This window comes from Anthonomus grandis, chromosome 13 (assembly GCF_022605725.1).
Source record: "Anthonomus grandis grandis chromosome 13, icAntGran1.3, whole genome shotgun sequence".
Lineage (NCBI taxonomy): Eukaryota > Metazoa > Arthropoda > Insecta > Coleoptera > Curculionidae > Anthonomus > Anthonomus grandis.
In genome coordinates, this window is record NC_065558.1 from 13737971 (window position 1) to 13752159 (window position 14189).

General features: G+C 31.4%; 1 protein-coding gene across 2 annotated transcripts in view; it reads right to left on the bottom strand.

The window, feature by feature from the left end:
- Positions 1 to 6458: 6458 nt before the first annotated feature.
- The window catches only part of LOC126743598 (maternal protein tudor-like), a 99133-nt gene continuing 91402 nt past the window's right edge, over positions 6459 to 14189 (bottom strand). For both annotated transcript variants that reach the window (XM_050450765.1, XM_050450764.1), the window contains 2 exons: positions 9105 to 9646; positions 6459 to 7071 (listed from right to left, as the gene is read on the bottom strand). In XM_050450765.1, the coding sequence (XP_050306722.1) occupies positions 6766 to 7071; positions 9105 to 9646 (848 nt within the window). In that variant the 3' untranslated portion in view covers positions 6459 to 6765. The remainder of the gene's footprint in view (positions 7072 to 9104; positions 9647 to 14189) is intronic.

Consider the following 14189-nt stretch of genomic DNA (forward strand, 5'->3'; position numbering starts at 1 on the left):
GACATCCACTTTTTAAATATTAAATTTAAAGGCATGGCTAAGAAGTATACACATTTTTTTTAGAAAATAACATGCAATTCCATCTGGTCCACAACTAAGTTTAAAAGGCATTAAATTTACAGCCTCAATTATTTCCGTAACATTAATCTGGTAATAATTCACATTAACACAGTTCTGAAAGACATAACTAGTAGAATAATTCATAAGGTATTAATTAAATTAATTATTAATTAAATTAAAGTAATAATATAGGTTCTTTCTATACAGTTAAAAACAAATCTACCAACACTTGATTATTACTGCACCAATAAATTCAGCTACTTGGGGCAACATAAAATTCTTTTTCAAATTTTTTTTTGTTAATAAATGTCCAAAATAACCTAGGAATATCATTTTTATTAGACTTTATGTTATTTAAACGCGAATTATCGCATGAATCTATTAGTTTTTTACTTTGGTTTCTAAGTGTTACAAATGTTTCATAATCATGAATATAACCTGTCTCCATGTATGATTTATGGGCTTTTTTCTTGTCTATGATCATAGTGCACAGTTCCGCACTGAACCACCTTGGAAATGTCGTCCTAAATCTTTTTAAAGGTACATAATGTTCAACAGCCTGAAATAAACAGTTGTAAAAGAGACACATTCATTACCATCTAAAGCCATGAAACAATTTTTCCAATCGTAATCCCACAAATAAATGCTGCATTTAACAGACTTTAAGTATAATTTTCTCCTTGCTATACATCAATTTTTGGTGTCGTTAAGTGTTAATATTCAATTAATACAGTCGTTTAAGTATTAATTTTCATTTATAACACGCGTTTTTTTTTACTACCCCGATATAATTTTTACCACGTTGGCATTTTTTACTGTGTTTTTTACGAAAATCGAAGTGTAATAAGTATAAGATTTTTTCAATCAGAAAATCAACAACTTGCAGATAAATAAGTTTAACACGTTGACTGCCAAGCACGAGATAACTCGTGGTTGGCAATCTATAGTCAGTCGCCAGACACGAGTTGCATTTGCGTTGAAATTTGTGGTGCTGGGCGCTCAGAATAGACCAGTAAAACACATTGTGGCGTCATTTTTAAATTATATTTTCATCTTGTTTAGTACAGAGGAAGCAAAATGCAGTGACACAAAAAGAAATTAAAAATGTTTTTAGTTCTAACAAAAAGCGGAAAAATATAAACTGTGCCTTAAAATAGGGAAACTTAATTGTTAGTGTTTACAGATAGTTAAGATAATAATATGAAGTTTAGAAAAAAAAATGTCTAAAAAATCTTATAAAAATAGTGAAAATCTGCTGGACTTAGGCATTTTATCACCGAGAAGAGTAGACACAAACATCTCTCTAAATTTTAAAGATTTTATTCTGTTTCCGGTCGATTTACGAAACAGCAAGTAAGCGTTATGTATATATATTTCGAAAATATGCAATGCAATCTTTTTCGGCCATCTAATGGTTTTTCTTAGTGCACTATAGTAACTTTGATCGGACTAGTCGATACCTGACATTCCTGCATCGTAGTCCTTTATTATATTAGGTTTCACAGAAACTTTTCCGTTCCTGTTGCGCACTTCAATCATTTGTACTTTATGCATATTTGAAATCGTCAATACCTCTCGCTTGTCCTTCCACTTGCAAACAACTACTGATTTGCGTCTTTGCCATATACATTCGCCTTTTTGAAACGACATACTTTGGATTTCCCTTTCGATTACCGCGTAAGGTGCCACAAATATATGTTTTTTTCGCTGTCATGTTATTAGTTAAGCCTACTGAATCATAAAAATTATCAGTATAGAGTACATAACCCTTGTCTAAATAATTTTCCATTAAGTGAAGAACCACACTTGCAGCATGATACAGATTCGTATAGTTCATATAATTTTACCCCGTACTTATGCTTCTTATTTTTTATATACATCCAAAAATAAGCCTGCCACGCCATAAGACCATTGATTCATCAATGCATAAGTTTTTGTCTGGAACATAGTGATTCTGCATTATTTTGTTGAAATAATCAGGACTGGTCTAATCTTAAATAAACGATCTTCAATCACTCCCGAATTGTCAGCGACATGCAAAAAACGCAACAGTAACTGGAACCGATTTCAGCTCATAACCTGGCGCTAAAAGGGCATCTTGTACATGATATGTTGAGACCAATAATGCTCAATGGATGGGAAACTGCATGGACCCATATGTAAAAGAAGACCGAAAAATATTTGCAGTTCAATTGGGGTGGTTTCGACCCATCAGGTCAATCTGGAGGACCTTGTCAAAGGATCTTTTGCGATCTCCTGAGTCGCATTCAAATTTGTTTGTTGTGCCAAATAGCTTAAAAACTCATAGAAAATAATAAATTTACAAGATATTTTATCGTTACTGGTTCTTGAGACATAAATCCAACATCATTTACCAAAAAATCAAAATGTGATGGCTCCTCCTCAATGTCAACCCACTCTGCGTCTAAGTCTGGCACATCTGGTAGCTCGTCCGCAATGTCAACCCACTCAGGATCTAAATGTGATTCTTCGGGTAGCTGGATTTGATCCTGATCACTTTCACTTGAAGTTTGTTCACTAGACATTTCATATTCCGGGTCCTCATCCTAATTATCCTTTAGGAAACTGTCCCACTCATTCTCATCCATTGCGGCAAAATTCTCAAGCTAACGGTCCTTTAAAGGTTCGTTTTCGCGACATTTTTATGCTCAAGTAGCTCAAACAACAATAAATATATGTCGAAAACAACCAAAAACCGTTAGCAATAACCAATAGTCCACACGTTTACAAGCCTAGCCGCATGCTAATACTAAACTGCCTGCTTCTGCGAGCGAAAAAGGTTGTGCCACCACGTGTTTACCATCTCTCCACCTAACGAGTTATCTCGTGGTTGGGCGCCGCAAGAAACTTCTGCTCGGAGACGCCCGACCACGAGATAACTCGAAAATTGTTTTTTTTTTACAAAAAAAAATTAATATAATAAAAAAACATATAATACTGCCGTAATATTGGAAAAACTAGTAAGTCAATATTTGAGATATTGAATAATGCTTTAGGTTTACGTTTATGTTTCGCCTTTTATTTTAATTAATACAAAGGCAAAAATAAAAATGGTTTTCCTGTTTTTTTGTATGTTCCTCTCAAATATTGGTATAAAATTATTCTAATATGATTGAAATGGGAGAGTTTGATATTTACTAGTTTTTGCAAATTTTTATAAACAAGTGATTATTATATTATAGGAATTTAGTACACAGTAACTAGGGTTGCTAGGTTTTAATTAAGATTATTTGAAATAAAACACAATGGGGACATTATATTGAAAAAATAACAACTGCATTTGCTAGTTTTTTAAATGAGGTTTTAATATCATGACTGTTGGAAAATAATAAAGCTAACACAACTTACTACGTTTTAATTATGTATCAAATTTTACTAAACATAAAAAACATCTTTTAAGAAACCTAGTATGTCTATTTACTAAAATAAAATAATAATTCACAAATAAAATTAATGACATAAAAAATATAATGATTTATCAAGTGATATATTTTATACAAAGAAAAATAAGTCAAATGTCTTAGTCATTAAAAAACAAATAATTAAAACTCAACAGTGGGTAAAAATAAAATATTTTCACTACGCAAGTTAATATTAAAAGAAAAGCGTGTTTTTTTTGTTCTAGATTTCTGCAATAGATCTAAAAAAATTATTTTTCAGATGTATTGCACAAATCTGGAGCATTATCATTCGTTGGCAAAAATTGCCAAAATAATTTTCGCCTTTCATCTTGAAAGGCGGGGCATAATGATTGCAAAATTTTGTCTTTTTTAGCAGTATTTATTCCCAAAGGCACAGAAACAGGACTTTCCGGGAAATTCAAATTAATTTTTTTTTTAAGAAATCATATTCCTGAAGCTTATCAGAAAAAGATTGTTTATAATAAAATTGTTTTGATCCTTTTCTAAACTGAATGGTTTAGAATTAAGCATTTTGTTTTTCGAGACGACTTTTCAATTGTTTCTACGAGTTGCTCAAAGTCATAAATGTTCGGATTTCTTTTCATTTCAGCACTTATATTCCCATGAACAGAATCCGCTGTCATAAATGAATGTCCTGGCTCAAAGTATTTTATTGTGATTTGTTCTGGACCCCACGAAGCATTTACAAACAAAGCAAGTGATGAATAAAGTGTCCAGTTCTTGTTTTGCGCTGAGCAATTGTCCGCCCAAAAGACAAAATCGGTTACAACTGCATCATAACTTTTAATAATATTATGATAGGCTGAAGTTACGTCTGCCGCAGATCTTTCCCTTGTAGCTTCATGCCATACTATACATATATTTTCATCCAATTTTAGAGATGCAAAAGTTTCGTTAAAAACAACAAGCCTAAAAAATACTATACGTTTCAAATACATGCACATTTTATAGCGAAGTTTTTTTTGCTTACTTTTTTACAGAGACTTTTCCTTATCAGCTTGATATTCTTTTCTAGCATCTGTATATCTAGTTTTGTGATTTGCCATTTTGCTGCAGGTTTCACAATTCTCGACAGGGCAGGTTTTATCGTCTAAGAGGTGGCTATTATATTTTAAACAGGCATCACACTCATCTTGAGAAGGGCGGCTGAATCCAATATTTTGTTGGCCGAATATTTTTCGGTAGAGATCGTAGAATATTTTCTTAAATCTGCTGCAATAATCATCCCACAGATATTTAATAGTTAGTTCTGGAGAAAGGTAACGCCTATTTGGTGAATGTTGAAGATTATAGTGAGAAACTAGTTTTTCTGTTTCCTCTTTTCTGCTTTGTAATAACCCTCTTGAGATTAATCCCCTTTCATCTTCTAACTTAGCAAGGCCCTCGGAGCTATTTAATTTTGATGAGAAATGACTGGTTATTATACCGTCTGTTTTTAGCCCCAAAGTATGTAAAAACATAGGCTTGCATACTGGTAGCCTATCATCTTCATTAACAAGACGTGGTAGAAAATATTTTAAAGAAAATTGCTTGGGTTTTAAAGCTTGTTGACTTCGGTACTTTATTTTATTCTGAGTAATATAGGCTTCTAAAAAAAGTCTTCTGCCAAAAAAGTTTAGTTTCCAACATTTTTTCCTAATTTCGTCTCTTGAATTTTCATTTATTTTAAGATAACACTTCTTTCTGCAAGTATTAGTGCACGGACCTAGTAAAATATGCTTTTCGAGATGGGACGGTTTTTTCTTTTTACCTTTTTCTTTTAATCCGAGTACAACTTTGTTTATAATATCTTTTAGCATTAATTCACAAATGTTGTCAATATCTTCGGTCTTTGGTGAATTTGATACCGTTACGGCATCGGTATCGTTAACGGCAACGGTTGTCAACTTATCGGATGTATTTTCAGGGATTTGATCAATTTCTCTTAGGTTATCAAGATCAAAATATTGTCTGACTTTTTTAGTTCGTTCAAGACTGGGATCATAGTCTGGGTCCTTATCGCTGTCATCAAAATTAGAATAAATAGGACGGTTATCATCATCATCCAATGGCAAATCTTGATCTGCAGATGTGGATTTCGCCCTAAGAACAAACAAAAAGTTTAAAATATTTAAAATATAATAAAAGGTACTCCTTTCTGTAATATTACTTACCTCTCTAAGCTCATTTGCACAATTTTTCGTGCACAGGATCCCATTATAATAAAATACCTTTCGTTTATAACCACAAAATCCAAAATCACAAACAACAAAATTAGTAAAAACACGTGGACGCGACCGTGCACCACCAACCACCACAACTACACTCTCCTCTATGAACAATTTTTGACTGACAAAAAATTTCTAAAACACTGTAACTCAAACATACTTATAAAAGCTGCTCTTCAGTATTAGAACTCTGGGAAAAAAATTGGCAAGACCTAGTAACTTGAGTTACTGAATTTTGCACAGCACAAATATAATTTTTTTGTCTACTTACTAGAAAGATGCATGGTAAAATAGGCATTTTTACGGATAAATTGGGCGGGCAAAAAGTCATATAAGATAACTTTTGGCGCCAAGTTCAAAAATCGATAATAAATTAAAACCTAGTAACTCTAGTTACTAGTTTGTTCCATATCACGGCAGAATATTAAAAATTATTTTAATTTTGACATAGTGGCGTCTAAGAATGGTTTTTATATAAATGTAATGGCAGTCAACGTGTAAACCGGACTAATTTTCCTTAGATTTAATAACGATTTACGTTTAGCTACTTTTAAAAGGTACTTTACGATAGCTTTTCCCACTGAGAAATATATTCTCAGTCATTTGATAATATAGAAATTAAATGTACATAAAAATAGCAAAACTGTAATTGTCGATTTCTTTATTTGCTATACAGAACAACAGCTAAATTAATTTAAAAAAAAAAAACCAATCGCCATTATCATAACACAAAATAAGGCACAATGGGCCAAAAATTAAAAGACTTTATCTCTGCATAGATCCCAAGTTTAATTAGGATATAAAAAAACAAGCATTTCTTAAAAACTAAACAACGAAAGAACGAAAGAAAGTACTAAATTAACAAACTGATTTAAGACTTTGCATAAATAAATCTTAGCTGCATTAAGATTCAATTTTTAAAAAAATGGTAAAAAGTATCCAACAGATCACTTAAACAAAAGCGATAACGCCTTTCTGTATAACGTAAATAATATATATGTACAAGTTTTAAAAAAGCGCAATATCATATAACATTAAAGTCTTATTTACAATGTTTACTCAACATTCTCACCATCGCTGGACAATAGCCTGGACACGTAAGCAGGTACGATCTTATCGTCGTGACTCCCTGACCTTCTACCGGCAGAACTGGAGGGTCGGCTACTCGAGCCGTTGGTCGTATTTTCACTTTCTAAAAAGGGACTGTGGGGTCTCGAGATGGCCCCCGGAACGATTTTGTTATCGTGGCTTCGTCGAGAGGCCGCGCTACGTGGCCTGTCGTCCAAAGCGCTTGGCGGTCTCGACTCTGGGTTTGGTAAAACTATTTCGGTATGTTTGTCCAGACTAGATCCATCAGGGAGCTAGAATTTATGGAAACATGAGTATCGGAATTATATTCAGTAATTTCTGATGCTCTTATCTGCGTATTTTGCAACTAATTAAATTACTTTTTTATAATATTCTTTAGATTAGGGTAGCGCCTCACAGTGGTCAATTTTTGGAAATTAGCAGGAAGAGAAGATTGGTGAGAATTATTTGGCATAAAATGATAATACATGATTGTAACAAGTTTTGTACGATAACTTAATAAAAATTAATATCCAAATAATAAAAAAAAATTCCCCACAAGGTGTTTTAAAAAATAAAGCTAAAAATAAAATGTTTAATTTTTTAATTTTTTCAAAATTAGTTTTTTTTATATTTATATTATAGTTTCAAAATAATTTTAAAAACTTATAATTAAAATAATTTAAATAAAGTACATAATATGTATATACAGGGTGATTGGTTATTTCGTACAATAAGTAAATACGTACGTACTTTTTAATAATTAGTCCCGAGGCTTATTGATCCATGGTTTAATTTAATATAATTTTAATTTATTTTAATAAAATTCCACTTTCATTCACCATATAATTTTTTTTTCATATATACATACATATAAAATAATAATTTGGTCTTTTTGTCTTGTTAAAAAAATTGTTTTTTTTTTTTATGAGAAATAAGTTATTGATATGTCTCTATGTATGTTCTTGATTTCAAAATTAAAGATTCTACTTCATTACACCTTTATGAAAATTAGAACATTTCAAAATACTAAAATACCTTGACATACCGAATTTTATTATACATTAACTCTACTGTATTATTTCATTCTTTTTGGAATGGACCGTCTTTAATCGCCACCCATATCTAAAGCTTAAGATTAAAAAAAATTATCCTTAAGGGCATCAGAAATAAACTTTTATCTATTGAAGGAAAAAAAGCTGAAAACGTGCATGAAAAATCCGCAGAAAAATAATGAAAGTATATGTGAAAGTAAAAATATATAATATTAAACCCACATGAATGGCTCATGAGGGTTTAGTTAACTTAATCCTTGGGCAATTTTAAATAAGAACATTTTATTATTTTTTTTTATAAAAAGATACTATTCGATTTTATATCTGAAGAAATTCGTAGATATTTAGGACATCGAAAGATTGTGCGAAATTTCATCTAAATTTTTCGGATTTACCTCAAATATTTTGAGGCTGTTAAAGAGAGACTATTACAAAAGTTATGGACTTTTAGAAAGCCACAATTTACTAATCAGGTGTAGAACTAATTTCTTGTGATTATGAATTACAATTTTTGTTAAAAAGTACAATAATTACTCTAAACTAAATATGACCAATGAATAAGAATAATAATAACAAATATATGAGGTGTCTCAAAAGAAATTTTATATCTGTTTAGCTTGCTGTGTTTGTTATGCACATATGATTTCATTAAAGGAAATACATCGAGCCAAAGAAAAAAAATTGTGTCTAACGCTTTAATAAATATTTAAAATAAACAGAATTTACAAATTAAATTTACTACAAATTTTTTTGTCAAATTTTCGCCATTGTAAATTGTTTTCTTTCGAATCCATTTTTTGTGCTTGATCAAGTGCATTAGGCGAGTTAATTTCTTAAGGATTACATTGTTTATTGTGAAGTCTTGTATTGAGTCGGCGATCTTCCATAACACCATACATTCACATTCGGATGGCATTATTTTTTAAACTTACCTTATTTTTTATCCATTTATAAAATTGAGATTAAATTCTTTTGAGACCCTTTGTATAATATTGTTGTGCTACCATCGAGTAATTTAATAAATGCCCAAAATGCACTAAGATCAACTCAAACAAGCAAATATGTGAATATTAAAATATGACTTAGCAAAGCTTACAAATGCGTTATTAATAAAGATACCAAAACCACGTGCCTTTAAAGTGAACAGATCTTTTAATTACCTTTTCGCAGAAAAACAAATTATAAGACTCAGGCCTGTTGAAAGAGGAAAAAAAAGTTAATCTCTTGAGAAACAAAAAAAAAACAGCAGAGCTTAAAATTATCTATCTTACCTGTGTTGAGGCCTCTTCAGGTAAAATGTTGGCGTCATTAGTAATATCCTTGCTATTTTCAACATTCTGGCATGCAGCTTCGGTTTCTTTTTGCGCCTCATTCTGGCATTCATTTTTGGATTCTTTTTGCGCCCCAATTTCTGCCACTGCTTCATTTCTGGATTCTTTTTGCGCCTCAATTTCTGCCACTGCTTCATTTTTGGATTCTTTTGGCACCTCAATTTCTGCTACTGCTTCATTTTTCTCTTCCTCAATAGTAACTTCTTCATGCTGAGAATCATGCCCGGAATCGACTTCATACTCGGGCAATTTTTCTAGCTGGGGTTCTTCACTGGCTATCTCACTTTTATCACTGGAATGCTCATGTTCGGCAGTATCACCGCCTGCTTGGTGGTCAATGACTTGATCCACACTGTCAGTCTGAATGTTTGAAAGGTTTAGATTGTTACTTTTTACACCGCCCAAACGTGTCCTGATATCGGCGCCATCTTTATATAAACGCACGAAAGCTTCACCGACTTTTTCCACTTGAAATATGGAGCCTAAAAAGTAAGTAAGCATCTATTAGCATAAAGCTATAATCTATTTAGTCGCAGTAGACACGTTTAATACCGCTCCCAGTAACTAGTAAGATTAAATGGTTTAAAGAGATGATTACTTAGTGAATATTTGCCCTTTAGAGCTACGGTTCTAAGTGCATATTATTGTTTCGGCAAATTATTGCTTTTTGAAAATTAAACACGAAATTTTGTGATTATTGTTATAATATGCCATTAAATAAAATACCAATTATAAAGAATTTATTTCTAAATTTTTAGCCAAAGAAGTAGTAGAATTACGTCGGGAATACGAAGGCATTAAGCTCGAAATTGATATTTTAGAAAAGAAGTCTAAAAGTAAGCAAAGCAACGAAATCTGCAATACTACATCGAAATATGGTGAATTTATCTAAAAAATGTCTCAAGGGAATAAGGATGAGCATCTTAGAGGAGTTAACCTGATATTGTCATAGTTTATTAAGATATGCTAAGGAATAGCAAAAAATTACTAATGTGTGAACAAAGCTCGGCAATTAAAATCGATAATGTAATTCACCTTATTAAAACCATATAATGATGTAAAACACTTAATTGATTAAAAACTTTGGGAGTTTTGAATTCTTATTCTTTGTCCTTTTTTATATTCTTTTTTTATTTGATTTCTAAATTTTAATAAAAGTAGTAATTCAGGGTGTTTTTTTTACACTGGGTAAATGAAAGACTAGTCAAGTAAAATGAATATTTTAAATGAATTTAAAACATTTATTTTACAGCAAAGATATGATGGCTTATTGATGCACATGGGATCACGATATGGAAATCGACTTTTGAATTTATAGGGGAGCATAAAGGCGCGTGTGGGGGAGGTGTTGGAATCTATATAAAACAAGACATAAAATACTTTTACTGATAAAGTTTAAAATTAATAAAAAAAGTATATACTAGGTAATATAATATATAGCTTTTGGTGTATCTGATCACCTATTCACATATTATGAATTAGCGTAGATGAAGTTCGCAGGTTTAGCACCAAGAAATTAAAAACTTCCTTTTTTGAAAAGGTGCCGACGTTTCGACGTTTATTTACGTCTTTTTCAAGTCTGTTTACTGTGAACAAGCTTTTTTGTCGACTGCATATACAGTGGTGGCCAAAGAAATAAGAGTGCCTGGTTTTATTTTAATATTCCTAATCATATATTGTGCTACATAGAGAAAAAAAAACAATAAAGATTTCATATTTGTACAACGTATGCCATCGGTGATAAAAAAATAAATACACGTTATTCTTTGCCAGTTTAATTTGTAATTATAAATAAATAATTTATTTCTTACACGTTTTATGGCGGACAAAAAAATAAGAGTATTTTTCAATAAGTTAATCTTCGTCTTATCACTAAAAGGAATGTTGCACCATTTTCTTTGAATATTTTCATTAAAATAATTCTTAATAAATGCCAGTCTTTGTTTTATATTTTTTTTTGTCCACTCGACTATACAATTTTTGGTCTTGCAAACGTCTTCTTATCGACCTAGTGCTAATACTTAGGCTTGAGTTTCGTTTTATAGAGGTAGATGTAGAAAAAGGTTGTTTACTGACTTCGCGTACAATAAGCTTATCAGTCTTCCGTGTGGTTTTTCTTAAACGGCCTCGACTTTTAGGAACATTTTCCGTTTTACTTTGTGTTTTTAAAACCCTGGAGATTACACAAGATGATCTTTTAAGCACATTTGCAATAAATGCATAGGATTTATTTTGACTCCTCAATTACAAAATTAGACGGCTTTCTTCAGGGCTACAATGCCTTGCGCGACCCATATTTACCAACGCGATGCAACGATCTTGTTGAAAATGACTTGTATTTATGGAAAATATCACAAACAAATCTTTTATCTGAATAAACGGAGACCAAATAGTTACAATAAAGAAATACTCTTATTTTTTTGTCCACAAAATTTTTAAACAATAGTGAAAAAAACTTGCTTTTAAATGATATGTCATTCTTGGTTTATTTATAAATTTTATCAAGTAAACAGATTAAATGCCGGAAGAAAATACATAGTATTTTATTTGCAAATTCCAACATATATAATTCAGTTTGATTTAAAATTTGATATGCACTCTTATTTTTTTGGCCACAACTGTATTTTTTTTATACTTCACATCACTAACATATCACTTTTACGATATACATACATATTTACAAATAAACGAAGGCGGTCATCAATAGAAATGAATTTTTGCAAGTCAAAGTCATTTTTCCTTTTTCTCACTTCCTCTTTAACGGATCTTTGAATGTCAGTATTTTCTTGATTACTATGTTTTTTTAAGAATTCATTTAGGGGCAAGTCAGCGTCTGAATCAAATTCATCTTCCACCTCAAAAAACTTGCATGCTTAAAACAGTTTGCAATGGTTTTTGCACTTACTTCCTGCCAAGCTAGATGTATGAAGTTTATTTACATCTAAAAGACTCACTGAAAAATCTTGTCCATTATCAATTGCCTGTAACATGTTTATTATCATTATTTTTCTTTAATGACTCTTCAATGAATGAATTAATGAATGAAAAAAAACTTCAATGAATAAGAACTGGTATTAGGAGGCATAAAGACTTGTGCTGTAAGATGTGCTGGAAAATTATCGACTAAAAGTAATATTTTCCTCTTGTTCTTCTGTAACTCTGCATCCCACTGGAGCAACTCTTCAGTAAACAAATTAGATGTGATCCAAGCCTTACTGTTTGCTCTGTATTTAACTGGCAACATTTTGTTTTTAAAATATCTAGGATTGGCGGATTTACCGATAACAAGCAACTTTCTTTTTTCTGTTCCAGACATGTTTGCAGCGACTAGCATTGTTATTCTAACTTTAGAAAGTTTTCCGCCAGCACAGGTTTCTCCAACAAATTTTAAAGTTTTATCTGGAGTTAGTTTATAGAAAAGTCCGATCTCGCCAGCATTAAAAATGTCATTACTGCTGTAATTCTTACGAAGATCGGGCCAAACAGTAGTAAACCAGTTATTAACAACATCCATGTCAACTGATGCAGACTCATCAATAATTTTCCCTCCAGTAATACAGTGTCTCTTCTTAAAACGTTCAATCCAGCTTCTAGAACATTCAAAAGTTTTTCCTTCAATTTTACTACCCATTTCACTAGCTTTTTCTTGAAGAATAGGACCACTTAATGGAACGTTTTAATTTCTTTGTTGTGTAAACCACTGTAAAAGTCCTCTATCAACCCCTTCATGAGCCGATTTTCTAAGTCTTTTACACTTTGCATTAACTTTACCATATGCTGATAAAATCTCTTCCCTCTTTTTCCAAACTATGCAAACGGTTGATTTTGGCAAATCTAATTCACGACAAATATCACTCTGTTTAACACCGCTTTTCATTTTTTGAATAATGTCATATTTTTCTTTTAATGTTAAAGCTTTACGCTTATGCTTCTCCATTTTGACTGTCCAAGACACCCAGCACAAAACAGCAAAACACTCGTATAAATAACTCACAGGAAGTAACGCGTAAAGTGAAATGCCACTGAAAACAAAACAACGGCGATCGTGCTAAATTTAATTCTCGGGGAATTCCCCGAAAAGTTCACTATAAGCGAAATATTTTTCTTGGTCTTGATAAAATTTAGTTCACTTTACCCGAGAGTTCATTATAACCGGGTTCGCTATAAACGGAAAAAATTACATTGTTCTTATGGTAGTTTTTTTTTGGGTATTTGAATAGGCGTTTACTATAACCGAATGTTCACTTTAAACGAGTTTGTTATATCCGACGTCCACTGTATATTGTTCTGTTGCCATTAGTATATACCAATCACAAAAAACTGACAAAAAAGCATCTTCACAGTAAACAGTCTTGAAAAAGACGTCGAACCTTTTCAAAAAAAAAAGTTTCTTGATCCTAAACCTGTGAACTCCATCTACTCTACTTACTAAGGACGCTACTTTTAGTCATTATGAATTAACAGATTCAAACGACCATCGGAAATATACACATCATGCTGTTTAAAGAACAAAGACGACAGCTTATTTATTGATATTTTAAGAATTGCTCCTTTTGAAAACATTTTGCAGATTTCTGATACTTTAGCTCCCTACAAAGATGTAGTCATAAAAAAACCGCAACCTCCTTGGTTATTTAGTTATTATTAGACATATGATTTCTTTGAAAAACGAAGCTCTAGACAAATATAAAAAACCCAAACTTCAGACTGATTGGGAATAGTATAAGCAATTCAAAAATAATTTAAGTTTAGCTATAAAAGCTGAAAAGCAATATTTTTAAAATATTCTATTCAAAATAAAAACAATTAAACAATAAACCCTCGACATATCATACAAAAAATGTACATTGCCAGATAACTTAAACAGACCTAATGAATTTAATAAATATTTTTTAAGTATTTCTAGTATTTAAGAGCCTAATAATGAGTTATATTCTACTCTACTAATCTAATGAGTTACTTATTATATTGGGTATTACGTCACTTATAGCAAAAATCAATTTAGAAATTTTTTATCTCACACGC